The sequence below is a fragment of the Scophthalmus maximus genome, chromosome 19 (genome assembly GCF_022379125.1).
Source record: "Scophthalmus maximus strain ysfricsl-2021 chromosome 19, ASM2237912v1, whole genome shotgun sequence".
In the NCBI taxonomy this organism is placed as follows: Eukaryota; Metazoa; Chordata; class Actinopteri; order Pleuronectiformes; family Scophthalmidae; genus Scophthalmus; species Scophthalmus maximus.
Window position 1 is genome coordinate 5,656,468 of NC_061533.1, and position 24,963 is coordinate 5,681,430.

At 43.5% G+C, this 24,963-nt stretch overlaps 4 protein-coding genes and 1 long non-coding RNA gene across 6 annotated transcripts; 2 read left to right on the top strand and 3 right to left on the bottom strand.

Annotated features, from left to right (window-relative positions):
- Window positions 1-788: 788 nt before the first annotated feature.
- LOC118313690 lies at window positions 789-5,207 on the bottom strand. The gene is made up of 5 exons (XM_035639375.2): window positions 5,024-5,207; window positions 4,189-4,557; window positions 3,074-3,382; window positions 2,879-2,983; window positions 789-2,775 (listed from the first exon to the last, which is right to left on the bottom strand). Exons 1-5 carry the CDS (start codon window positions 5,067-5,069, stop codon window positions 2,660-2,662), a joined length of 945 nt encoding a protein of 314 aa, XP_035495268.1. The 5' UTR covers window positions 5,070-5,207; the 3' UTR covers window positions 789-2,659.
- Window positions 5,208-6,117: 910 nt separating this feature from the next.
- On the bottom strand, window positions 6,118-18,688 carry LOC118313573 (cell division cycle protein 20 homolog B-like). Its single transcript, XM_035639124.2, has 12 exons — window positions 17,868-18,688; window positions 17,445-17,501; window positions 12,978-13,197; window positions 12,121-12,221; window positions 11,374-11,425; window positions 11,028-11,144; window positions 9,998-10,209; window positions 9,745-9,839; window positions 9,407-9,635; window positions 8,260-8,385; window positions 8,049-8,172; window positions 6,118-7,561 (listed from the first exon to the last, which is right to left on the bottom strand). Exons 1-12 carry the CDS (start codon window positions 17,898-17,900, stop codon window positions 7,464-7,466), a joined length of 1,464 nt encoding a protein of 487 aa, XP_035495017.1. The 5' UTR covers window positions 17,901-18,688; the 3' UTR covers window positions 6,118-7,463.
- On the top strand, window positions 13,951-15,797 carry gpx8 (glutathione peroxidase 8 (putative)). Its single transcript, XM_035639129.2, has 3 exons — window positions 13,951-14,194; window positions 14,364-14,625; window positions 15,188-15,797. The coding sequence occupies exons 1-3, from the start codon at window positions 13,988-13,990 to the stop codon at window positions 15,349-15,351; spliced, it is 633 nt and encodes a 210-aa protein (XP_035495022.1). The 5' UTR covers window positions 13,951-13,987; the 3' UTR covers window positions 15,352-15,797.
- Window positions 16,533-22,520, top strand: LOC118313579. The gene is made up of 3 exons (XR_004794481.2): window positions 16,533-16,824; window positions 21,333-21,399; window positions 22,386-22,520. It is a non-coding gene; the product is annotated as an uncharacterized LOC118313579 (long non-coding RNA).
- Window positions 21,805-24,692, bottom strand: LOC118313575 (multicilin). Of its 2 annotated transcripts, XM_035639128.2 has the most exons (7): window positions 24,446-24,692; window positions 24,281-24,353; window positions 24,073-24,152; window positions 23,639-23,699; window positions 23,300-23,529; window positions 22,925-23,035; window positions 21,805-22,825 (listed from the first exon to the last, which is right to left on the bottom strand). In XM_035639128.2, the coding sequence occupies exons 1-7, from the start codon at window positions 24,536-24,538 to the stop codon at window positions 22,382-22,384; spliced, it is 1,092 nt and encodes a 363-aa protein (XP_035495021.2). In that variant the 5' UTR covers window positions 24,539-24,692; the 3' UTR covers window positions 21,805-22,381. The 2 variants fall into 2 exon arrangements, with proteins under 2 accessions (XP_035495021.2, XP_035495019.2); XM_035639126.2 differs by having other exon boundaries at window positions 23,639-24,588.
- Between the last annotated feature and the right edge of the window lie 271 nt (window positions 24,693-24,963).

Sequence of the window (24,963 nt, forward strand, 5' to 3'; positions counted from 1 at the left end):
AGACGAGTTTTCTCAGGCACCAGGCGAGGTCGACCTGTCTGTGGCAAGCCACAACGACCATCGAGCAGCTGAAGTCTCTCTCGAGGTGTCATAGTCACGGGGAGATGACGACATTAACCTAAACTAAATACACCACAGAGACCGGGAACAGGCAGATTGTCTCGGGGCGCCATACACTGACCACCCTGTTGATCTGTGTAAACGAACCAGAAACCTCCTTGATATATATTGATAATAAATACTTCTGCTTAAGACATCCACGGTTTGCGTCTCCCTGAATCAGCATCCACTCCTTCAATTATGCCTTTTCACTGGATGCTGTATTTTTTTTTTTTTAATTGTTGTCCAAAATGAATTCTTTAACATTTTGTAAAAATTTGACCTTTGGCAAAGAGTCTGATGAGAAGATTTCCATTTTCATGACTGCATGCTAAATATGAGGCTGCAGGCAATCGTTGGTTAGCTTTGCTTGTTAGCTTTTTCAGTCCAGGTCAAAGAAAAGTTCACTTAATAATGTGTTATAGCCCGATACACCTGAAAAAGCTGCACATAACACACCAACAGCTAATTACAACCAGATATGATGTGTTCATCGTTGAGGTATAGAAGTGCGAGTGGGCAGATATTTAAGATGGAGCTACGTTAGCTGTTTCCACCTGTTTCCAGTCTTATGCTAAGGTAATTAGCGACCGATTTAAGCTTCACATATATTGTACGGGTATGAGAGTAATATTACTCTTAAATCAACTACCCTTTTGCCTGAAAGAAAACAAGTGTCTTTTCCAAAATGTGAATGTTTTTACTTTAATATTCGTCAAATGAACAAAAGAGTCACAAAATTATTCATCAGTTGTATGAACAGGCAAAGACAGATACTAGTCACATGCGAGTATACAGTCAGGGTATCTGCAGGTTGTTTTGAGTCTTCAAGACAAAGCATCTCCTTTACAAAAGCATATCTGTTGTAGGCAATGATGTAAGTTATAATGTGTTTTTGTCTCTCTGGCAGAGATGTTTTACAGCAACTGTATAATGGGGATTGTTTGCAACACTGGATTGTACAAGTATAAGAGGATCTTCTCTCCTTCCTTTGTGGAGTTCCGCTCGTACTATTGTCAGCTACAGCGGCTGGGAAGCTTATCGGCAAGAGTCGATATCAGACAACGTGCTCTCTTCAGACTTATTCATCGATCATTTATGATCTGTTAATCCATCTTCATGCAGATATTATTATTAAACGCAACCGCGAAGGGCCGACGAAATGTGACAAAATGATAAATAGTTCTAGGCCATGTCGTCCCTACTGGTTTTCCATCATACTTTCAAACTTAATACTTTGATTGGGAAATAGGGAATAAATTGCATTACAGCATATGTGGTCGGAATACATTATTTATCGAAAACGCAAAATCTTTTTTTTCTCCAAAATCATCACTTTAGGTATTAATTAATGACACGCTCTCCTTAAAATTATTTTAAACACATGGAACTGAATCTGATGTAGTCGGCAAAGCATTAATAAAAAATAGATACATAAAAAGCAAAACACAAACAATGAATACAAACCACATGTTAGGGCAAAAATAAGAAATATGCCTATTACATAAACGGTTGCCTCGATGATATGACTAATACTTTTAGAATTTGCTGCCAACTCCATGCTGACGTTTTCCTTGATTCGAAAATAAAATTTTCATCACAGGCTTTACGTCATTTCACTGAAATAATGTCAAGTCAAGGCTTAACATGACATTTTAGGTTGTGTTGTAACTTCTGGCCCGGGACACCAGATGAAATTTACCCTCAACCAACACAACTGGACACTTTCACATTTATCGGCCTGTTGCCTTTTGAAATAAATAAACTGACCGACTAACGTTTAGTAATAGATCTTACATTTTGCTAAGCACCTTTGCTGAGAACTCACACTGTTGGTCTAGAACCTATAAAATGAGGAAGCCTCATGGCACACATCAAACTGTGTTTCCCAGCTCCGTGGTAAACGTTCTTTGTGGACACTACAGTTATCCATGTGTCCACTGTCTGCCAACGCGTACGTTTATGCTTTGGCGAGTGTGGAAGAGATGACAACGTGAAAGTGAGTATGACACAGAAATACCCCCCAAAATCCAGGGGACTATCTTTTTCCTCTGAACAGGGAATAAACACCACCATGGGCGATGCACCGTGTGTACTGCTGAACTCCACTTTGGATGTGGATTGGATTTGGATTGGATGTGTGGCATCTACCAGGACAACACAGGTGCCACGTCTTCATTCGTCAGGCCATGAAATGCACATTCATACACATGATTACTCGTTTGGAAATTCACCCAGACTGCAAAACTAATCAAACTAATATTCAGTTGACGAACGGCACGAGCGTGCAGCAGGAGTCAAACAGAATGGGTCAGTTCAGGGAACAAAATCATGTTTCCAGGTGATTGAGCGCCTGCTCAGTTGCTCAAAAAACTTCCAAACTCTTCCTATGGTGCATTAACTAATCTGTTTTTCCAGGTGACAGAACTCGTCCCTTTCTATTAGTTATATATTCCTTTTGTTCAGGATATGTTTACATTTGTAAACAAATCATGCCAACGCGAACAACGTTACCGGAGGATTACATAGTCACTCAGTGGGGTGCACATTTTCTGCCCGTTTAGCTGATTCCTCGGGTTTTCTCTGGGATCAGATCAATCGTTGCATCCTCAGTTGATAACTCCACGGATGAGACGTCATGAACTGACTCAACGTCATCGTCGTCGTAGCCATCGTCTGAGGAGGAAACAAAAACATGAAGGGTGCGTGTTTGACATGCTGGTTTGGTATGATGAGTATTTTAGCATGTACATTTTCTCAGACAACACAGGAGACGTGCCTTTTTTCAGGATACGATAAAGAATCCACAGTGGAGGAGCCAGAGACACAAGCTTGAGCAACTTCAAAACGACAGCGATGACTTTGTGCTGCTCACAAGAATCCGCTACGGACGAGAGAAAAAATACAAGTGTGTGTCTGGTGCAACACAAAACAAACTGAAGTCCACAAAAAAATGCATTGATTACCCTCCTACCTGTTTTGACCTGTAAATCCGTAGGGTTACTTTGAAGGGTCGTTCTCCCACCGGTGACACTGTCGCGCCGGACCACAAAAGCGGCGATCCTGATGGAGTACTCTGTGGCTGAGGTCAAGTTGCCGATGCTGACGTTCATGAAGGCGGAGCCATTGGTGTAGGAGTAAAGGAGCGTAGCACATGAGCTGGCGCACGTCGTCACGTTGTAACTGTGCGGTGTCATCTGCATGAAGGCGGAGACGCTCCAGCTGAGATTCAACTGATCAGTGCCCACTGAGTCCGCCGCCAGGGATTGTGGCGAACCTGAACCTGTGTGTGAGAATAAACAAGTCAGGGAAATCAAATTTCACACCTGTAGTGCGGTTCACGTGAGCTTGTGTGTCTTTTACACCTGTCCTTTTCCTACAATTACCTATCAGAATCAGAACCAGAATCAGAATCAGCATCAGTTTTATTGGCAGGTAGGTAACAGGTTGGATACAATAATTTTTTGGTGCATGTAGCAGTCAACATATATTCACAGAATTAGAAAAAGAATATAGAATAGAATAGAATAAAATAAAATAAAATAAAATAAAATGAAATGAAATGAAATGAAATGAAATGAAATGAAATGAAATGAAATAAAATAAAATAAAATAAAATAAAATAAAATTCACACTAGTTACAATAAATTTACAATAAATATCGAGGTCACAGATGGTTAAATGTGAGTGTGGTGGATTATTTTAATATAACATGTAATGTCCATGGGGAAGGAAATGGAGGTGTCAGTGGAGGTCCCCGGCCTTGGTGATGAGGCTGACGGCAGAAGGGAAGAAACTGTATAGAACTATACTTCATGTAGCATGAATAATGATGGACGGGTAAACAGGAAAAAACCAAAATATTTTGGACCATTATATAATCGAAAGGGGATGTGAAAGATTCTCGGTGAAATTCAGGTTGGACAGGATTTGGGTTTTTTTCCCCTCTTTCAAAAGAATTTCACACAACTCGCAGGATATTAGCGGATATTAAGAAATTTAAACAAATCTTGACCTTGAACAACATATAGAAGTGATCATATTCACCAGGTTCTAACTTGTAAATCAAAAACCCGAGGCTTCACTCACCCTGGCAGACGGACATGTGCCGCTCGTCACAGTACCGAGCCAAAAGCTTCTCGTCTTTAGCCAACATGGACTCCATGCTTGCGCAGCGGCCTTGGATATTCCACCTGTACCAGTGTTCGTACCGCAGCTCCTCTCCGTTCACCCAGGTCCAGCCACCGAGGATGCTCTGGCGTCGCAGGCCAAGCCAAAAGCTGCCTTTGCTTGCGAGCGTGGCATTGAGGAGAGTGAAGTACTGCTCCTCCGTGTTGAGCACGGCGAGGTCCACGTAGTGCCTCTGACAGAACTCCCGGGCTTTGGACCAGGACATGGGCCTCTGGACCAGGAAGTAATGTGAGGGGATCTGACCCACTGCTACGCCATGGCACACCACTGAGTCGGGGGATATAAACAGAGAGGGCAAGTGGTTGCGTGAACGGCTGCGTGTTGCTGACCCGATTCCATGACCGTGCATGAATGGTTTGCTGAATGGGCAAAATTTTTAATACTGGATACAAAATCTATGTATATTGGCTTTTTGTTGATGTTTTCTTTTATGACGCAAACTCGTATTCTGCATAGTGTGCTGTAGTATTTAGTGTTAGTGTGCACCTGAGAGTTCACCTTCAAACTACAAAAGGACCACAAACAACTACAAAGAGATGTATACATGGATACATTTTTAAAAATATATACAAAATGTACTCAAATAGTTCCAAAACAACTATAAAAACAACTACTGGTAACACAAAATGTTCTCTTTATGTCACAGTTCTCTATAACAGATCTTCAGAAAGCAGCAAAGGGTCGGTGTAATGACAAGTTTGTCCCAAGTTAAAGAATAATTGGAAGCAGTTACCCAGAACAGCCAGTTGCTGCAGAATCCTCGTCTCACAGGCAAACATACAGTAGAATCGTGTGGTGTTTTTCCCCAGGAAGTTGTGATTTATTTTTTCCAAATCTGATGGTGCATATTGTCTTCAAAGTGCAAGCCATCCCCTCTCTGGAAGTTTATATAACCGGCTTTTCCCACTTTCAGGTGAGCCGTTGCCACTCCCACTTTTCCCCCGCCTCATGCGGGGGAAAAGTGGGAGTGGCAACGGCTCACCTGTTTCTCATGCGGGGGAAAAGTGGGAGTGGCAACGGCTCACCTGTTTCTCACTGAACGCCGGGGCAAATGTGTTGAGCTTTTATACCAGCTGCTAAAAATAAACGTCACGTAGCTCCACCTTGCAGTCTATTTCTGGAGCTGGCAGTCTGGATACATTCGTGTTTACGTTGTACCTTGGAAATCAGACGATGTGTCGCTAGAACAATCCGGCGCTTCTGGAAATGCGTGATGCAGCCATAAGTGAGAGGAAAGATTCGAGGACAATGAAGTGTGACATCACCTTACTCTCTGCTCTGTGCTTACTCCAGTGAAACTTGAAACTTTCGGGCGTGGAGGAGAAGTGTTGACACAAAGACCAAGCAGCTTTATCAGCTATGATTTGGGCAACTTTCCTCGCAGTTATATCTGTAGTGTTGGATTTTTGTAGAGACCGAAATGCAGACAAACTGTGTTAGTTATATCTAAACTAAAGTAAGGGAAACCCGTCTTTAAGGAGTTCTTGTCTAGTCAGTTTAACCTCTGACCTGCCTCTGAATATCCGATGATGAATTACTCTCTCTGTGCTGTTGGTTCATAAACCGCATGCTTAGGTTGATGAATCCTAAAAGGTAAAAGCAGTTCGTTCTCATGGTTTTCTTTTCTGTCACGATTTCAGTTTTGCTCAGAGCGTGTGTCATGAGAAACGTCTTTGTGCAGTCACTCTGGGGGATGCCGTGGCATTTGGATTTCGTTGATTTGTTTATGCTGTGCACACGCGCGCGCCCGAGAGGAGCTAGATCTGGAAATGCACAATTGCACGGCAAAACACACTCTCTCTAGCTGTCGAAACACGCATATGCATGTTGTCGTGTGATTGTGTTTATTAGGGATCTTCTTGGCAAAGTATTTGAATTGACAGAATTGTGCAAACGCGACAAAAACCCAACATCACTTTTTTTGCTAATCCAATTACATTCATCATATTTGCCATAAATTGTTACAAAAGACAGACAAAAATATTGTGTGAGACAAAACCGTGCAATATAAGAAATGCGTCCCGAGTCTTCCGATTTTTCTTCGTCCTCACGTGAACCCTGAGGTGATTATGACAGATCAGTGACGGCATCAGTTGTGAGCAGGTCAATTTACAGCACCACAGGAAACACAGGAGACACAGGAAAGGGATTATTATTATTACTTTTTTCAAACTACTTTAAATCGATGTCATTTGTACGCCTTCACCAGCTCCACGGATAGTGGGGGGCCACAAGTCTCTGCCGCCCTGGGGGTCAGGGCTGAGAAGTTTCATGACTGCTGCATCTAACCATGTGTCTGTGTCTCGGTGACAAGCGGCTTGGTGCAAGTCTGAGAAACAGAGGAGTCTAAACATTCACCTCTTGCACTATTTCCTCTGCACCTCAGTGTCACTGAACATGTCACCCACCACCAAGCCACATCACATGGGGGGGGGGGACTTCAAAGGTAGCCTTCCACACTCTTGCACAAAAGGCACAGAGTGTTCTCTCGAGTCCAATCTGACAAAAAAATATGCCAGAGCGACATCTTTCAACACACCCGGGAGAAGACTCTGCTTTCGTTTTATTGATGTGTAATTTAAGTGTGGGAGCGGTCACTGCCCGAATGTTAAATAACTCCTCAAACACTCGGCTCTCCGTGGGAAGTTAAAGTCATCGTCAAAGAAATGTCAAGTCAAGCACATTCACGTCAAGTGGCAGCCACAACACAATTAACCTTGAGCTCTTACACCATGCCTGATAACACTTTTTTTTATAGACTTTTATAGACGTACTGCATTTGTTTGCAATTTTTTCTTAAATAGTAATTCAACTGTTGGTTGGTAGGTGATTGTTTTGCATGCCCTCTCAGCATTGGCAAGTAAATGGCTATATGACCGAAATCATTATTCTCATCAGTATGATTTTTAAATTGACTATTTCACCCTGAAGGAGCCACAAAACAAAAAACCCTCCTCACATTGCACTGTGTGAGCTATCTTAGTGTGACCGCACATTTGACTTGGTGATGAACTGTCGTGACAATGTGGTTAGTTCAGAAACGGGCACGATCGACCAGAGAGATTTACAAAGGAAGTGAGCGAACACATGTCTGTGAAGACAAGTTTCAAAAACAGGTCCGACCAGTTGCCAAGGACGTTCACCGTCCGTGTTTGTGATGTGATGCGGATGATTCAACGGTCCCAGACATGAAGCCGTTGGTCCACTCCAGCGGAGAAAATCTGAGAACCGTCGTGGTTTAGGGCCAAGTGCAGGACTCGACGAGAATGAACTAAAAAACAAAACAAAAAAACAAAACATAACAGCAACACGACTGAACTTTCCTTGTTTCCCCTTTTAAAACAAAGTTGTTCATTTTCACAGCTATTATAGAGCACAGTGCATCGACTTAAAGGGAGAGTTCAGTGATTTTGATGTGGGGTTGTATGAGTTACTTATGCATGGTTAATATGTCACCTCATGGAGATGGTGATCAGCGATGTCATTTAACGGAGTTTGGAGGAGAAGTGGAAATAGCGTTAGTCGGAGTCCCACTGTTGCAGAGGGTTTGCACTTTTTTTTCATCACTCATACAACCCCACTTCAAAATCACTGAACTATCCCTTTAACGTTGAAAATAACTTGAAATAAATATGCAAGTGATGAGCTGCTGTGGTTCAACTGTTGCCCCCGATTATTACTCAGCCTGCATGATGACACAATACATGGGTTCCTGTGCGAAATTGTTGAATTATGACTCATATGTCAGGCTCTCTAACCTGTGAGCCGATCGACTGGGTTGAGGGAAGGAAACTCCCAGGTCCAGCAGACGACTTGGTGATGAGGGAGGCCATGGCCTGTGGCCACATACCTCTTCTTTTCAGCCCATCGCAGAGAACAGATCTGCAATTGGAGTCGTTAGGAGTCGTCTACGCGATATTTGTACACAATCAAAAAATAATAATTTGCAAGAATTTGAGGCTTGAGCACCTGTGAGTTTGTGTTGGCAGAAGTGACACAAGTCCCCGATTGTGTGTCCCAGATTCTCAGCACGCCATCTTTCCATCCCCCGCCCGTAGCGATCGTCTTTCCTTGCCATGGACACCATCCCATCGCCTAAACACGCAAAACACAATGAATACGCAAGAATACAAACAATGGTGCGCAGGTTCTGTCATTGTTTGAACGGTGAATAGTTGAATAGGATCGACTGACAATATTTCACCAACCAGGATCAAGCTGCTCAAGTTTGCACAAACTAAAAGCACTCTTAGAACACGGGGGCACGTTTTCTTGCAACAAAATAATTAAGTTGTGATCATTTGACTAAAGGCCACGACGACACATGCGTTTCAATCAATCGCGACTCGGCCTCAGCTGTCAATCATGACGTCTTGTCCCGTTTTTGTAGCCTCAAATTACTAATTGAAAACCAACTTACAGAAAATACGAAACACTTGAACACACATCAGTTTGATTGGAACTGCCTAAAATGGCAGACGCCACTTTTGGGAGAAATTCATTTAACGTGTACTTTTTTTAGCTTGGTCCCATCTGCTAACATGGAGGAGGCAGTGTTTTGTGACCTATACTGCAGCCAGCCACCAGAGTCAGAATGAGGTTTATTAGTCACTTCCATACTTCACACTCAAGCGTACATGGGAGTGAGGTACCGTTCTCCATAGACCAGCGTGTATGTTACATTTAAAAACAGACACTTTAAAAAAAAGAAGAAAAAAAGACAGACGCATAGAACACATTAAAAAACACAGAGCAGCGTTAAATAAAAATCGCTGGATCATAACAAGTGCTTATTCCACGTTAAAAGCAAGTGCTGATGCATTTGAACATGCTGTGAAAAAAACCCAATAAAGGTCTTAAAAACCAAACAACACCTCTGCTGCGTGTGAATGACGCAGCTTTTCTGCAGACTGATGTGCCATCAGTGCAAGTGTCCTATCTGTCGTAAAGTCAGAAATATACCCCTCTGAAAGTCAAAGGGAAAAAGAAGAAGGTTTACGAAGTGATCTAAATTCATTACAAGTCAACACTTTTTTCGCTGTTTCACATTTAACAGACTTCAAATCATCACACAAACGGCGTGTACAGTTTGGGCGGCAGTGTCAAGTCCACTGACCTTCACGGCGCTGGGCTGTTTCATCGTCGTCACCGGCTGTTTTGACCTCGTGAGCCCCGCGATGTCGCTGTCCCATATGCGAAGGAGGCCGTCTGCCGAGCCGCTGGCCAGCCAGTCGTCTCCCGGCGACCACTGGAGGCTGCAGATCCCCCCCGTCTGGACGGCTGCACCCACCAGAGGTGCAGGAGCCCGGGGGTCAAGGTGGTGGATACGTCCGAGCACAGAGCCGCTGTTTGATTGTGGACGCCGTTATTAGATGGCGTAAATACTGCATTCTGACACTTTGCATTGATGGTAAATGTTCTGTGCCGTACGGTATACCATCGACTCGCAAGTACCTGCTGAGTAACTGCTGTTTCCAGGAAAGTGCTCCGACCACGGACAGGTGTGATGGTAGACAACTCATATTCTGCTCATTTTCAACATCCCACAGCTTAAGAGTCAAAGAGAGACAAAGACACCACAAACTCTCATCCCGCTCATTAAACTAGTCGTTACCCCCCGCGGTGGCACAGGCCCCTCAACCACAGTTTGTAACAATCAGTTTCCATCCTCTATGTGCTCATTTACTCGAAGCGCCAAAGCATGTACCTGTATCTCCCCTCGCCTGGTGCCGACGCAGAGAGCTGTGCCGTCCCTGCTCCAGCACAGGGACGAGACGGACCGGTGGCGCGGCCGTCCCGTTTGAGGACCAGGGTCCAAGTGTCCCACCAGGGCACGAGTTTCTGAATTCCAGAGGTAAACAGAAGAGCCCAGGGCTAATGCAACCAAACCATTACAACTGCAGTCCAGAACACTAGTGTCTGGATGGGGAAGAGATGGGAAACAGAGAGAAGGGCAACAGAAGCTCAACTGTGTCAATATACTGACATTTTATTGACAGGATAAATCTCCTTATGCTTTGGTTAAAATCGGGAGTTATATTTTGCTGTTGGCTTGCTTTGCCATGTGTTCCTCAATCACAAAAGCATTACAAGGAGATTTTATTGGATTTTTTTTTTTACATAGTGTCCTTGTGTTATCTTGTAAAGCTCAGACAAACTGATTGTGGGAGCTCCTGACTTGTCCTTAACAGTGAATTGGCAATAAATGAGTTGTTAAGGACAAACATAAAGTCCAGAAACCACAAATCCCACCACGCTCAGATAAATCTTTTTAACTAAAACTGAAAACTAAAAAGGGTCTCTTGATCTTTAAAAGTGAATTCGATTTTCGAACATTTCTTTTGTTCAGTTAGATTTCCTGTTGTAATATTCCAACATGATGCTCTAAATCCTATTATAAAGCCTCCTCCTAAAAAAAGATTGAAAAAATCTAGGGAATATTGTGACACATTGAGAATAAAAACCCCTGGCGCTAAGCTTATAAAATAACCACCATGTGTTAATATTATATACAGGTAAAATATATCATCTAAGCTTTTAAAATTTCTTTAAAAACTGTAATACAGAAATGACCTGTGACAGCTGTGGCCCAGGGTTGGACGACTCTTCCTCGTTCTGAGGTGATACTCGTAGATTATGAGTCAGATCAAATGCATTTGTTGACCAGAGATTTGTTGATGAGGCTCTGTTTTATTCGCTCATGTACTTGAAAGTATAACGCTTGTATCGTCTCTTACAGTAATCGTTCAGCAGGGACGGCGCGGCCAACTTCATCACTGACTTTCCCTGCAGACTCACGGGAGCTTCGTCCAGAACGGCAAATGGCTGCAAACCACGACTCCTCTCATCAGAACCTGCGACGGACAAATATTGTGAACCCGACGACTGCCACGACACAATCATATCAGCAAAAATAAACATAGACCTCCCACGTTACTCAAGCAGTAATTCATATTTGTTTTAGACATTTGTTCTCTTTTCCTGGTATGACATAGTGCAGCGTCACTCGTCATTTCTGTCTGTATGTGTGTGATGAAAGAGTGAAAGAATGAAGTGAAAGAAAAAAAGCATTTATTACTGTACCAGTCTGTTGTGCATGCACATGTTCTTGAACCGCAGCTCTCCACATCCATCCCTGTGGGGGAAAATGCAATCGTTTTTATTAGATTTGCTGTTTTACATGATGTTTTATAATTATATTATCTTTTCAAACACGTGAGATTTCATCAAAGTTAGCATCAGCAACGCTTGTGCAGCTCTGTTCAGGCTTTTTCTTCTGTGTAAAACAATGTTTACTGTTGTTATGCAACAAAATTCTGAAAAAGTAATAGCTGGTGTTATACCTGTGGATACAGCTGGGTCATGCTGCCAAAATGTCAGCATCTCCAAACATTTCGTATTTGACGTTGAGTAATCTTGCACAGAGAAACCACGGATTTTTTTCATTATGTCATTTTATCCGAAAATCTCCAAAGAACCAGGTCCTTCGTTGTGACTGTGTTGTCATGCCATGTTTTAGACCTCATCAATGATATGATCATGTATAGAGGGAAGGCAGGAGGAAATCAAAGACCATCTCAGAAAGATGTAATCTCTCAGCGCAAGCACACACGCACACACACACACACACACGCACACACACACACGCACAAAGAACGCACACACACACACGCACAAAGAACCCAAACACACACACACACACACACAATCACACCCACACACAAACACATACACACACGCACAAAGAACACAAACACACACACACACACACACACACACACACACATACACACACACACGCACGCACAACTACAATTTCGGCCAACAAACCTGTTCAGGGGGATTTTCTGTGGCAGGTCGTCCCCCGGCAGTGGCGCCAGGTGGCGTGCTCGGTGCCCCACAGTGGGACACGCCTCCCTCCAGAGTTGTCTCTGATTATAGGACAGACAAATTGTCAGGAAATGCAGTCCATTACTAAATATTTATGGAATAAATATACCGTGTCTGGGGGGGAAATACGCCCTGGATGAAATAGTAAAGAAATCAAGCAAACTGGAATATATGAGCCTATATGTTAATTTATTGATATGAACATTGATATGAACGTTGTATTTCAGTAATCAGCCTTCATATGTGGTAATATATAATCATTATGAAACGAGCTATACTCCGCAACACCGCCTGCTCAGCTGAGGTATCCAGGGTTAGGGTAAGGTTAAAGGTTAAAGGTTAAAGTAGGTTAAGTCTCTATGAGATGAGTGTAAGTCTATGTAATGTCCCTTGAATTACATTATCAACTGATCGTACGATACATGAATATGAAATCAATTACTTGTGTTGACATCAATAACAGCCATTGTGTCTGTCTACGTGTGTGTTGACATAAGAATGAACGTCAACAACAGTCTCACTGCTTCTGTCCTCGTCGTACGATTAATAAAACACTAGTTTGGTCTATAAAAATATGGATTTCTAGTTTGTTTTTGTTCTTCTAAAATATTGGATAACATCCCTCAACGACCAAGTATCCCCACAAAAAAATTGGGCAGATACTTATATATGTAACAGTATAATATACAATACATCGTGCAACAAAAAGTGTGCACGATATGTGACAGCCAGGCGTATTCATCAGTACCACCCACATGCCTCTGTGGTGTGGTGAGGTGTGGTGTGGACATATGGACCTGGAGCGTTTGCCTGTTGGACCCTCTGTGTCGGTTCATGGTGTCTGGGTGGAGAATCCAGCTCCAGCCTCTGACACACGGTGTCGAACTCGAAGCTGGTGTCCCGGCGCCGCCTGGTGGTCAGAGGTGTGCTGCTGACGGCGGGGGCCCCTCTGCCGCTCCTGCGCAGGATCCGCCTCCTGAAGCGCTTGTAGGCAACGTGAGAGCCGTCGTTTTGGCCCTGAGAAGACACAATTATTCAATTAATGACACTTAGAAAAACAAAGTTAGGCTGACTAGTCCCTGAACAAACTTCACATATCTGCAAACGTCAAAAAACGTAACTTCACCATTGTTAAGTAAGAAATATAGGGAGCAACATTTCCGGTTTTGATCTTTCAAAGCAAAAGCCTTACAATTAATATTTGACCCTTCTAAAGTCCTCTTAAAGATACCAGTCAAAATACAAATATGTTTAAATAATTCTATACTGTAAGAGGGATACAACTCATTTTAATTATTAACATAGTTCAACATTTTATTTTAAAAATTTAATCATTTTTAATTTTTCACTGTTCTGTCTTTGACAATTTTTTGAGTGATTTTTCTCTTGCTTAACCACTTCAGTTTGTTTCCAGGCCTTCCCTTCCTCACTTCATATTGTAGCAGCACAGAGATCATCTTGTATTTTCCAAGGAATAATGCAGGACGCAGCAGCACGAGGTTTAATCTCGTATTTTCCTTTTTAACAAAATGCTATTTCTAAAAAAATATTTAGAAATAACGTGGCTTTAACATTAGCACCACATGCACGAACTAGATTGTGCTTTTTCTTTTCATTTTGCGCACACGCCAACAGACTTTATAGGCTTTATTTTGAAAGATGCAGCACTCCGCTTCCTGTCTACTCCTCGTTGTCCTTCGGCAGCTTTTACGCAGCGCCCTCCTCCGGTCCGCCCCGAGACGCCTGGCAGGAACCCCCCCCCCCCTAAAAAAATCCCGAAGTTGTTGTGAGTTCTTCCCCCTCCAAGATGGAGGCCTTAGGGGGCTACCCTGCCAAGTCCTCCAACCCCAGCGCCAAGCGGTTGACGGTGCTGCTGAGCATGACAGTCGGCGTGGGGTGTCTGTTCCTCCTGCAGACGCAGCTGGTGAAGCCGAGGAGATCCAAGGATTTCTACTCTTTCGAGGTCAAAGACGCGAAGGGGAGGTCGGTCTCCCTGGAGAAGTACCGGGGGAAAGTAAGTCCACATCATCACCCAGTGTGGTTGCACGTTGGGAAAGAAATCAGTGCAGACTTTGTCCACTGCGAGTTGACTTTAGGTTTTTAATTGCGTAAAAAGCACATTTCCTATTATTGCACTGAGAAAAACTCAACTTTTACGCGCGGTTTCCCTGCGCCCGTTCCAGGCGTCTTTGGTTGTAAACGTGGCGAGTCACAGCGAGCAGACGGAGGCGAACTACATGTCTCTGCAGGAGCTGCACCGGGAGCTGGGCACGTCTCACTTCAACGTGCTGGCCTTCCCCTGCGGCCAGTACGGGGACACCGAGACCGGGACCAGCCGGGACAGCGAGGCCTTCGCCAAGTCCACCTACGGCGTCACCTTCCCTTTCTTCAGCAAGATCAAAATAATGGGCTCCGAGGCGGACCCTGCCTTCAAGTTCCTCACAGGTTGGCAGAGAGACATATGACTGTACTGTACATCTGTCTGACGTGCACAATATTCATAAATGGTGACACAAGCAGTTATATTTGAAAGGGAAATAGAGCATCAGTGTTTTTATAGCTGTATTTTAATTTGGTCTACTCCTGGCTTCACTCAGGTGGCTGTGTGCCAGGGAGTACTGGACCACACTTTTCCATATGGTTGCAACTAAATGTTTCTTTATTGATTACTATTATTATTATTATTATTAAGTAATCTGTCAGATTATAAACAATCTATTGTGACCCGTGGTCACCAATAATCTCTCCATATTGAAAAGGTGAAGCTGTAACCAGCAGATGTTATCTTCGTATTTCCATTTCCTCTGACAGTGGCAGATATTGAAATATGGTGGAAAAGCAAAAGAAGAGAGGTCCCTACGTTGACATAAAGATTTAGTGATGATTTGTTTTTTCGAAACCAATATATACTTCATTTTGATGGGCACAAACCCTGACCCTTTCCCTAACCCGATTGAAGTCAAATGCAGCAATAATACGACAACCTTTTATTGTTTTTTTTTTTCAGATTCTGTGCAGAAAATTCCAAAGTGGAATTTCTGGAAGTTTCTGGTGAACGCTGAGGGGAAAGTCGTGCGCTTCTGGCGAACTGACGAGTCCGTGGAAAGCGTTCGACAAGAGGCCACGACGCTGGTGCGAGAGATCATCATAAAGAAGCGCCTGGAGCTATGATGGGAGTTAATCAATATGATACTGGACACGCCGCCGTGTGATGTCAGTGTTTCCAGCGGTGGACAGTGAACTGTAACAGCGAGCGTGGTTTGGGTTGACGTCTCACTCCAGGCACATGAGACGAAATCATCCACTAGCTTTATCCACGAAGGCAAAGTCGAAGTTTGTCAGAATGTGTGTATTTGTGTGTAGTTGGGACCATCCTGTGGTTACTGATGACAATGGCCACTCCTTTTAATGACCACTGCTGCGGCTGAAGGATTGTTTTGCCTTTTAAAATGTTGGATTTTTACACATTTACTTTGGCTTTGTCTGTACTTCCCTGATGTTTACATTAAAAATCAATTTCTCAAGGTGAAAAGCATTCCATTTTAGGACATTTTGACTGATTTGAGACCAGCGAATTGAAGAACATCCATCCAAAAATAAAAAGATTTTTATCATTATTTGTTTTTTTAGAGAATGAGCCTGGAATCTTTTTATGTTTTAAAGCTACAGTGTGTAATATTTAGAAGAACTTATTCACAGAAATTGAATATGTTGTCCATAACTATGTGTTCATATATGTATAATCACCTGCGACAAAGAACCAATGTTTTTTCGTCAACTTTGAATGAGTTAAATATAGTTACATGAGGTGGACCCAAGCTCTGTGTGAGTCGCCATGTTTGCTACGTCGCGTTGAATACGGTTGTTGCACAAAACGGTCCAGAATACGTCGCATTCGCGTTGAATTTTCAGCGCTGATAGAAACCGGAAATTGGAATCAGCGGTGCGCCAGAAATTGGTCGCAAGTTTGCAACTTTACCACCAGATGCCGCCGGAAAAATACAAAAATTTCACAATGGGGCTCTAATATCAAGAAAGATGTTTACTACTACTACTACTACTACTGCTACTTAAATCATTTATAAATGATTCTACATTTTAAATTCCTGACGAGAAAATCGACATCAATGTGCGAGCAATGCAACACAACTGCTACTTGGTGGTGCTGATAATCTCTACCGGATTTTTCTGTCCGACATATTTTTTAAGTAATTTTAGTGTCTGTGGAAGAAGTTAGCCGCAGACGGACACTGGGAGCCCCATTTAAATTAGCTCTGATCCCCCTCCAATGGGAAGGGATTTTTTCTGCCCGGCCAATCACAACCGATCATTGATAATGGGCGGGGTTTATACCACAGCGCGGCCCGGAAGCGACTTTAGTAAACAACGTAGATTCGCCGCTAACGAACGAGCGGTTGACTTAAAAACTTTTTTCTCCTACGCGCCAGGTTAGGAAAAGGAAAATCTCCCATCCTGAATACTAAAAGTTCACGAAGTCCGTCGTGTTGCTGTTGTGGATTTGAATGTGGACAGTTGGAGGGCAGCAGCGGGTAAGCTGGCACACGCACAAGTCAACCAGCTAACAAGACACTGCCAACCAACCGCCCACGAGCTGCAACAACGATGACGTCTTCGTAATGTCAGGTGATGTAATATCTCCCTCAAAGGTTGCGATGTTTTAGCTCCAGAAGTCCGAGCGTCCGAGTTGTGGACTCATTCTCCCCTGTTTGCAAACAGTCTTATTTGGGAATCAGAGATCGGGCAGGGAATGAGGAATAAATACAAGTATATGGTTGTAACGCGTAACCGTTCAGGTAGCAGAGCAGAGTGAGCTGGCAGGAAGAAAGCCAAACGTCAGCTAACATTACACTGCCTCCCGACCGGTCACGAGCTCACGAGGAGGCCTGCTGCTGCTGATGCTGCTGCTGATGCTGCTGATGCTGATGCTGCTGCACACAATATGCAAATGCAGGGATTTGACTGTGCGCCGAAGAGATTCCGGGGATGGATGTTAATCCCTGAGCCCAAGCCATGCGAACTTAATTAATTCACACAGTATAGATGATTTTACTTTTTTTTTGACAGGTGATTTTGAAGTGGGATACGTGGCAGTTGGTGGCAGCAGTGAGGAGTGCAGCTGGCAGCTGTCAGTCCCACAGTGGCACAGCCAGCAGCGGTACACTGCCACACTGTCACCACCAGCTCTGCAGGAGCTATATATATATAGTTTTGACATTTTTTTCATTTGATATTACCCCTCTTACCTTGTAGGTGTACTGCCTCCTCTCCTCCGGATCGCTGAACATTTCCCTCATATTGTCCTGGTCACGAAAAACAAACTCATCATCATCATCATCAGAAACAACCTCCCCACATGCTAAATAACTCTAAAGCAATTTTAGGATCATTAATATTAATTTTCGGTATGTTGTGGTTAGTTACCCCCCCCCCCCCCCCCCCCCCCCAACCACCACCACCACACACACACACACACACACACACACACACACACAAAAAGCAAAGTCATTTGTTTGGTGTTTGGAGTGGTTGCCTGGTAGCAGCAGCAGGAACAACAGCATCAGAAGTGAAAGCAGTAGGGAAATAGGCCATCTATATATATCTATATATAGATATAGATATATAGAGATATTTATATTATAATAAAAACTATTAAAAAAAAATCTCACCCATTCATTTGGACCTCCGCGCTTCAGACGCATCCACGTCCTTCCCTGTGGGCCGGTCAGAGGAGTGTGGGCCGGTCATGCCTGGTGCACCTGTTGTTTCCTCTTCCTCCTTCTGGACGAGCATCGGCCCCTAAATACTCTCCCCGGGCGGACGGCGGAGCGGGAAGCGCCGCGTCCTCTGCTCTGCGATTGGCGGTTGGCAGGTTCAGGGATTCCCGCGTGGTTTCTCCTGGAAACAAAATAGACACACACACACACACACACACACACACACAAAAAGAGCAACGCGGTAATTTAAAGTTGGTGGCGGCAGCAGCAGCAGCGTGTTATCAGCTGATAACCCACCCAGACAAGGACAGACGCTCGTTTCACTGTTTGTCGTGTAACTATAGACTCTGTCTACATTGTCAGCCTAATGTCGTTTGGCTGAAGACATTATGAGTAATAATTGATTATGATAATTAGCATGTGCAGTACCTTCAACTTTAAAAAAAAAACAGGCATTTTAAATCAGAGGAATCATATTTTGAAACACTTAAAAGGAGTGTTGTTAACCAATAAAAATAAATATGAGTAATATTCAACTTCATCAATTACAATGCCAGCATAATAGCAAAATAGGCAACAATATAATAAAACTAACTGTTAAAAAATAAAATATTGTTCAATCATACAAAGATTTAAACAAAAAACGAACTGAGCTTAGTAAAGTCTTTGATAACAGCTGAACTTAAATTAAATTAAATACAAGGTTCATGCAAAATATTTCATTGTATATTTATTCTTAGTTTAGTAAAATAATAGCTCAATTTTTTATTAAGTTAAATATGTTTACTTAGAAAAGACTAACGATAGGCTAAAGCAAAAAAAAAAAATAATTTTAAAATATTTTTTCAAATTTCATTTGATGCATTTACATTTTTTAAGTATATATTGTATGCTTAAGCCCAATAAAAAATAATTAGATTCCAATAAAAAAAATTTAAAGGAAGAAAAAAAACTCAGCACAATTTCACAATCAATTTAACCAAACCAACCAACACCGTTATAATAAAAATACATTCGATCTAATAATTATTTTCGGATCAGTAGCCCATAACTCTGAGCTGCTGCCCCCCTCTCTAACGGGGCCCGTGGACCCGCGGGCCATGACGTTTTAATGACGAGCTGCATGTGGCGCTAAGTGCGCCGAATGGCGCGAGCCGGGCGCACGTCGTCGCCACCTGCCACTTCCATATGCGCCAGGTGCGCGCTCGGCACAGAACCGAGCGGCTCCCTCGGTGCGCGCCAGCAGGCGACCAAGACACCTTAAAATACAGCAGAATAACAAGCTGGTCCTTCAATTTGTTCCACAGTCAACAGTCTGCACGTGGGATTGATCTATTTCGTTTTTGAAACGTGATAATAAATGATCATTCGCAATATCTGTAAAGGTAAATGTGGGTCTTCTCACATTCCGTTTACCAAGTGTTCCCCCTCCACACACACAAGTTAGAGGTTAAACTGATGACCAACATGTTTTTATTATCATGGCTTTCTATTGTCCATATGTCATTTTCTTTCCTTTTATTTTTAATTTAATTTTACTATTCTCTTCATGATTTTGGGGCTTCAACTGTGTTTGACTTTCACAAAATAACTTTTATGCCTATAATTAAACCAGTTTCTTTTGTTTACACGTGTTGATAATGTGCAATAACTGTTGGTGATATTCTAATATACGCTCAAATTGACCTTTGTGTTTGCAGCTTTTATTGTCTTGGGTGTACCAACACTAGTGTGCTTTAAGATGTACGGTTTACTTTGATAGGATAAAGGCTTAAATAAGAATTACTTTGTTTAAGTCCCACGTGTCGATTGCACCTCTGTCATTCTGCCCACCCGCCTCAGTCAGAATCCCTCCACTCCGCAGGCTAAATGAAGGGTTTTTTCTCTCTCTCTCTCTCTTTCTCCGCCTTCTTTCCCGCGGGACTCTGCTCTGGTTTTAAAGCCTCCATCAAGGTTTGGCTTTAGTCACCTTAGAGACTCATTGTGTGTCGTATTTTCCTTTCCCCTCCCGCACTCTCCCCCGCCGTTTGGCGGTAGCTTAACCGGTCAAATGTGTCACCGCCATGCAGCAGAAACAAAGCCTCGGCCTCCTTCCCTCCCCCCCCCTCCTGCTCTCAGCTTTAGTGCATTGCAGCTCAATGACAAACGGATTTGTTTGCGGTAAAAGTGGCTCGGGGGGGGGTGTCGGGCTTCAAGCTGACGTGAGGGTTTGTGCGGTTACGTTGTTAGCGGGGTGTTGGCAGCGGGAAATTAAATTGTTGGCGGTGACTAAGGTCAACCACTGGGGTCAGGGTCAGTCAGATATGGTGCCTGTGGTCACGGGCGTAGCACTGGGGGGGAGAAAGGGGGCCGACTACCCAGGGTCATTACATTAATTAAAAATTGGCTGAGTACATTGGTTGAGAGTCTATGTAACTATGTATTTCGAAAAATAGTGGAGGTTGTCTGAGGTTCTCCCTCTCACCTCTTACAAAAGGCGCAAAATGGTTTAGTCTGCCCATCACGACTCAGCATGAGAATCTTTCAGCTAACAGTGACTTCGACACGTCTTCCCTCAAGAAATTAAAGTCTGGGTCCCAGAAGAGAAAAGAGAAAGAGATTATAAACAAACCGAGGGAAAACGACTGTTATTTAATTTATTTCCAAAAAAAAGGTGGCTAGCTATTAGCAAACTCCTATGACAGCTAGCTAGCTAGCAACTACCTAGCTGAGATCGACGCACCTGCTATTGCTAGCTAGCTAGCTAACTGTAACTTTTACTAGCTGAATACAGTAGGAGTTAGCTAGCAAGTAACTATTAGAACACACACACACACACACACACACACACACACACACACACACACACACACACACACACACTGTATCATATGTGAATCAGCATCTGTGGTGCATGTGATAGGTGCCTCGCAATTTGTTTGTCCGTGATATGTAAGACAATAAATTTGACCTCCATAGGATGATTTGAAAGAGCAGGGCACAGACAAAAGGCAAACCACCTCTACACAAGACCTAGATAGATATTTTTTTTCTCTTTTGTCATTTTTGTGTCTGGCAGTTCTTTTTCAGCATTTTTTATTTCTTGTTTTGTGTCTCCTAGTTTGTTTGTCATCTCTTTAAGCCATTTGTATTCTTTCTTTTTTTCTGTTTTAGCCACCTTGTGTATCTCTTTGTGTTCGTTGTACTGACTTTCCAACAAGAAATCACATCATATAAGGTTCATCATTTATCAAAATTACAGGCAGTCAGACGATAAAACGAATGTTGAATATCGATAGACCTCCATGAGAATGTGTAAAGATTTATTTCAGCACCATAACAAACAATAAACTTTACGTGTGATTAGTACTTTTGTAAAGATAAACTTCAATGAAATAATGATTTAACACAATGTTGTTTTTTTGGTTTTTTTCACAGAAATCTTTACTGTGATGTACCCTTCCGTGATCTCAAAGTAAGATGCCAGGCATGACTCCCATCTCAGGTGCTTCTTATCTTCATTTGTGTTGTTAGGTCCAGTGTTCGCAACAGCAGGAGCAACACACTGTAAGAGGCCGCAGCTTCACTGCTCCAAAGTAAACACGGCTCAGGTTTTCAGGGAGAGTTTAAACAGGTGTCTGAACAGAGGACGCATCGTTGTCCTCTGGACCACTATGCCTCACAAAAAAACCTGCGTTTTACAGCTAAAGCCCTCAACACTGACCCTAACCCCATCACAGATACCCAAAGGTCAGAAGGTCACATCCTCTTAAGATAAATTCATCTCCTCCTCTTTGTTTGATTCCCTTTGTTTGTTTTTCTAATCCAAGTTTAACAGATTAAAGATATGGCAGCGTCAAGACAGTTGCTACCAACCAATTTGTCATGCAATACGGAAAAATAAATCTTTTTCAATTTTCCCAAAAAAAGAAGGATATAAACAAGGATGTTGACTGCAATACATCACGACTCCCCCTGCTCGGACCACACTGTCACACAGACGGACAAAGGGAAGGAAGTACCTGTTTCTTGAAGAGGGTCACAGGGTCACATTTGTTTCACTGCTCAAACAAGGAAAAATATTTGAATATCGCACCGAAAGCGATCTTTTTCAACAATAATCTCTTCAGAGTCAGTTTAATAAAACCATAACTTTTATTCACAATCTCGTGAAGATCATTTCCATTTTGTCGAGAAAAACGAGTGAGGTGCAAAACTAAACATGACATTGGGGTCTGTAAACAGAAACACAATGTAAACAACAGCTTCGGGCAGTATATTATTTCCTTTGTTAGGGCACCTCCACTTAGCTTAGCGGCTACCTGAGGAAGATATAATTTAATCATTTACAGATATCACCATAGATTATAAGTTACGCATTAACAGTCGCTGCCCACACACACTTCCTCCCAGTCTTGACTGTAGACTTCAGATCACTAGTTGGAAGCGTATGATGGATCTGATTTAGCCTCTGTTAACCCCTGGTTTCAGCTGTGGTTGGGAACCCAGCGGAAGCGATATCCGCCTTCCTGAGTCCTCGAGGTGAAGGCGCGTCCGTGAGGAAACACCTGAGTCCTTATGGTACAGTGCTCTCTAACAGAAGTTCTGAAAGACGTGACGCTGTCCTCTGCCTGCGCTCCGTCGGTCCTCGCGCTCAAGCCTTCTTTGGAAACGACGGTCTGCAGGCCCGAGAACGCCCCGAACATGCGAACGGTCTCCGGTTCGGTCCGTACCCTTGTCCCAACAGCTGTGCTGTGCAGGACGGCATTGCAGCGTGTGCTGATGTCCCTCAGCATTTCCTCCACCGAGTCAGAAGACTCCGTTTCATATCCTTCATCCAGCCTCTGCCGCTTGCAGGGACTCAGTGAAGTTTTGTGACCACAGGACGGCACCGGTTCTCTTTCATGTGGGTCTCTGACTGTCATCAGTTTCTGATGGAATAAGTGGTGGAAGACCGACAGAGATATAGATCAGACACAATCCGGAATGAAACTGTGTTAGCGACTGTATTGTCTCAATGGTGTACTCACCTCCAGCACTGAGGCCAGGTGCTTTGCTCGACTGGCCAGCTGCCTGAGGTGAAGGTTTCTGTTCTGAAGGGAGTTGATCTCTTCCTGTCGTCTGTGAAGAGCCTCGTGTAGCTGCAAAAAGCAAAATCTGGATTGAGAAGCCTTCCTTTTACCTTAACGTAATCAATGTATGTAAGTTGGTAAATAAGAAGCTGGATTTTGGTGATATAAAGTCTCGGCACAACAGGAGTTAGTGGATAAATGAATTTGGCAAAGACAGGGCTTTGGTATTTCTTGTATAACGCTATATAATGTAGATCCACCACAAGACAAATCACGCAAGAAAAATAAAAGACCATGTACGCTGGTAAAAAAATTGTCACGGTGAGGATTTACCTGATTGTTTACTTCCACAGAGTGTCCCAACTCCATGCCCTGACACTGGGCGATGCCCTTCCAGAGAGCTCCGTCCTCGGCAGGTGGGTGGGCGGCTTGTGCGAAAGAGTTAATAATAGGACTTTCCTCAGCAGAGAACTCCGGCCGGGGGGTGAGGGGAGGTATGACGCATCCCTGAAACGGTATCAGCTCAGCCGGAGACAGGCTGCTCTCCAGTGTGGTAGGAGAATCTGACAAGAGGAGATAAACATCATGTTCAGCCAACATGACTTTGGAGCATCATCCTCAGTTGATAATGATAATCATATTTGTTGGGATAGAATTTTTTCTTATTCTCACCTGCCATGAAATCCAGAGCATAATCTCCAAAGTCTTGGTCATCTGCATCAGATTCATTCACCTGTGGACAAACAAAACAGACCGTTAACTCACTTGATTGATACATTTGGAAATAACCAGTAGACGGAGAGACATCAACAGCTCTAACCTGAAAATCCCACCAAGCAGGGAAATGTGACTGTAAGGCAGAACATGTCCTGGTGGTCATTTCAGTGCCGTGTGTGCAGAAGCCTAATGCGTAATGAGCGCACGGTGACCGGTGCCAAAGAAAAAGGCAGTTTTGTGGACAAAAACTCGTGAGGTCCAGCCAATTAGCTGTAGCCTGCGTGTCATCGCCCATTCGGAGCAGGAGGATTCCAGCACACCGTGTCAAACATTAACAGCTGATGCAGGACCTGAGGTCTGCCACCAGATCTCAGTTGTGTTCCCCTCACCTGAGAGCCGAGGGAATCGCCCTCCCTCCGCGCTGCAGAGGCGCAGTCCTCCAAACCATCCCAAGCAATTGTTGAAAAGGCTGTAATGCACACAAACATTTTTTTTTTAAATGATGTAACCACATGATTCAAACCCTCATAAGGTTTTTGTTTGTTTGTTTTTAAGTGCATGCAGTTCAACAACACTGTCACTGACATTGTCGCGCACCTTGTTCAATGACGCAGGGGAGCTCGACGTACACGGTGACCGGACTGCTGCTCCGTGGCACCAGCGCTTTATGCTGCAGGCATAGGAAAGCATTTATTTTAAGTCGTTTTTTTCAACTGTGCAGATGATTTTATGTGCGTATATCACTATAACGAGATGTCATACCTTTGTGTTGACGGCAGCTCTCCTCCCGTGTTCATGGGTCATTTGGTTGTGGCAGACGGCACCGAACGCGTGTCTGTCTCTTGACATCTCCATCGCCTCCTAGTCTGCGTAAAGTGTCGGGACATGATTTGATACGGGGGCTGATATATAGTCGACATTCTTCCCGGTTTGTGTCTCCTCGTGCCGCGGTTTCATACTTTCGGCCCAATCAAATGCACCCATTTTTGGTCTCCAGGGAGCGACGGCGTCCTGGGAGATTAAATTGGTTGCAGACTAATAACGGCTTTTTTTCTTTCTTTCTGGTCTTGAAGTGTGAAGTGGTGTACCGCGCATAACGGCGCCCTTGCACCAGGTGTTTCTCTGCGCCAGATTTTCTTTTTCCCTCCCTCCGCCTGCGGCCAAGTATTCCCAGTATCCCCTGCTGCCAGGGGCGCATGTGGAGAGCCTGCCATCCACGTTCAACAAGGTCTGAGATATATGAATTAAACTTATCTTTTACTGTCATGGTCTATATAAAC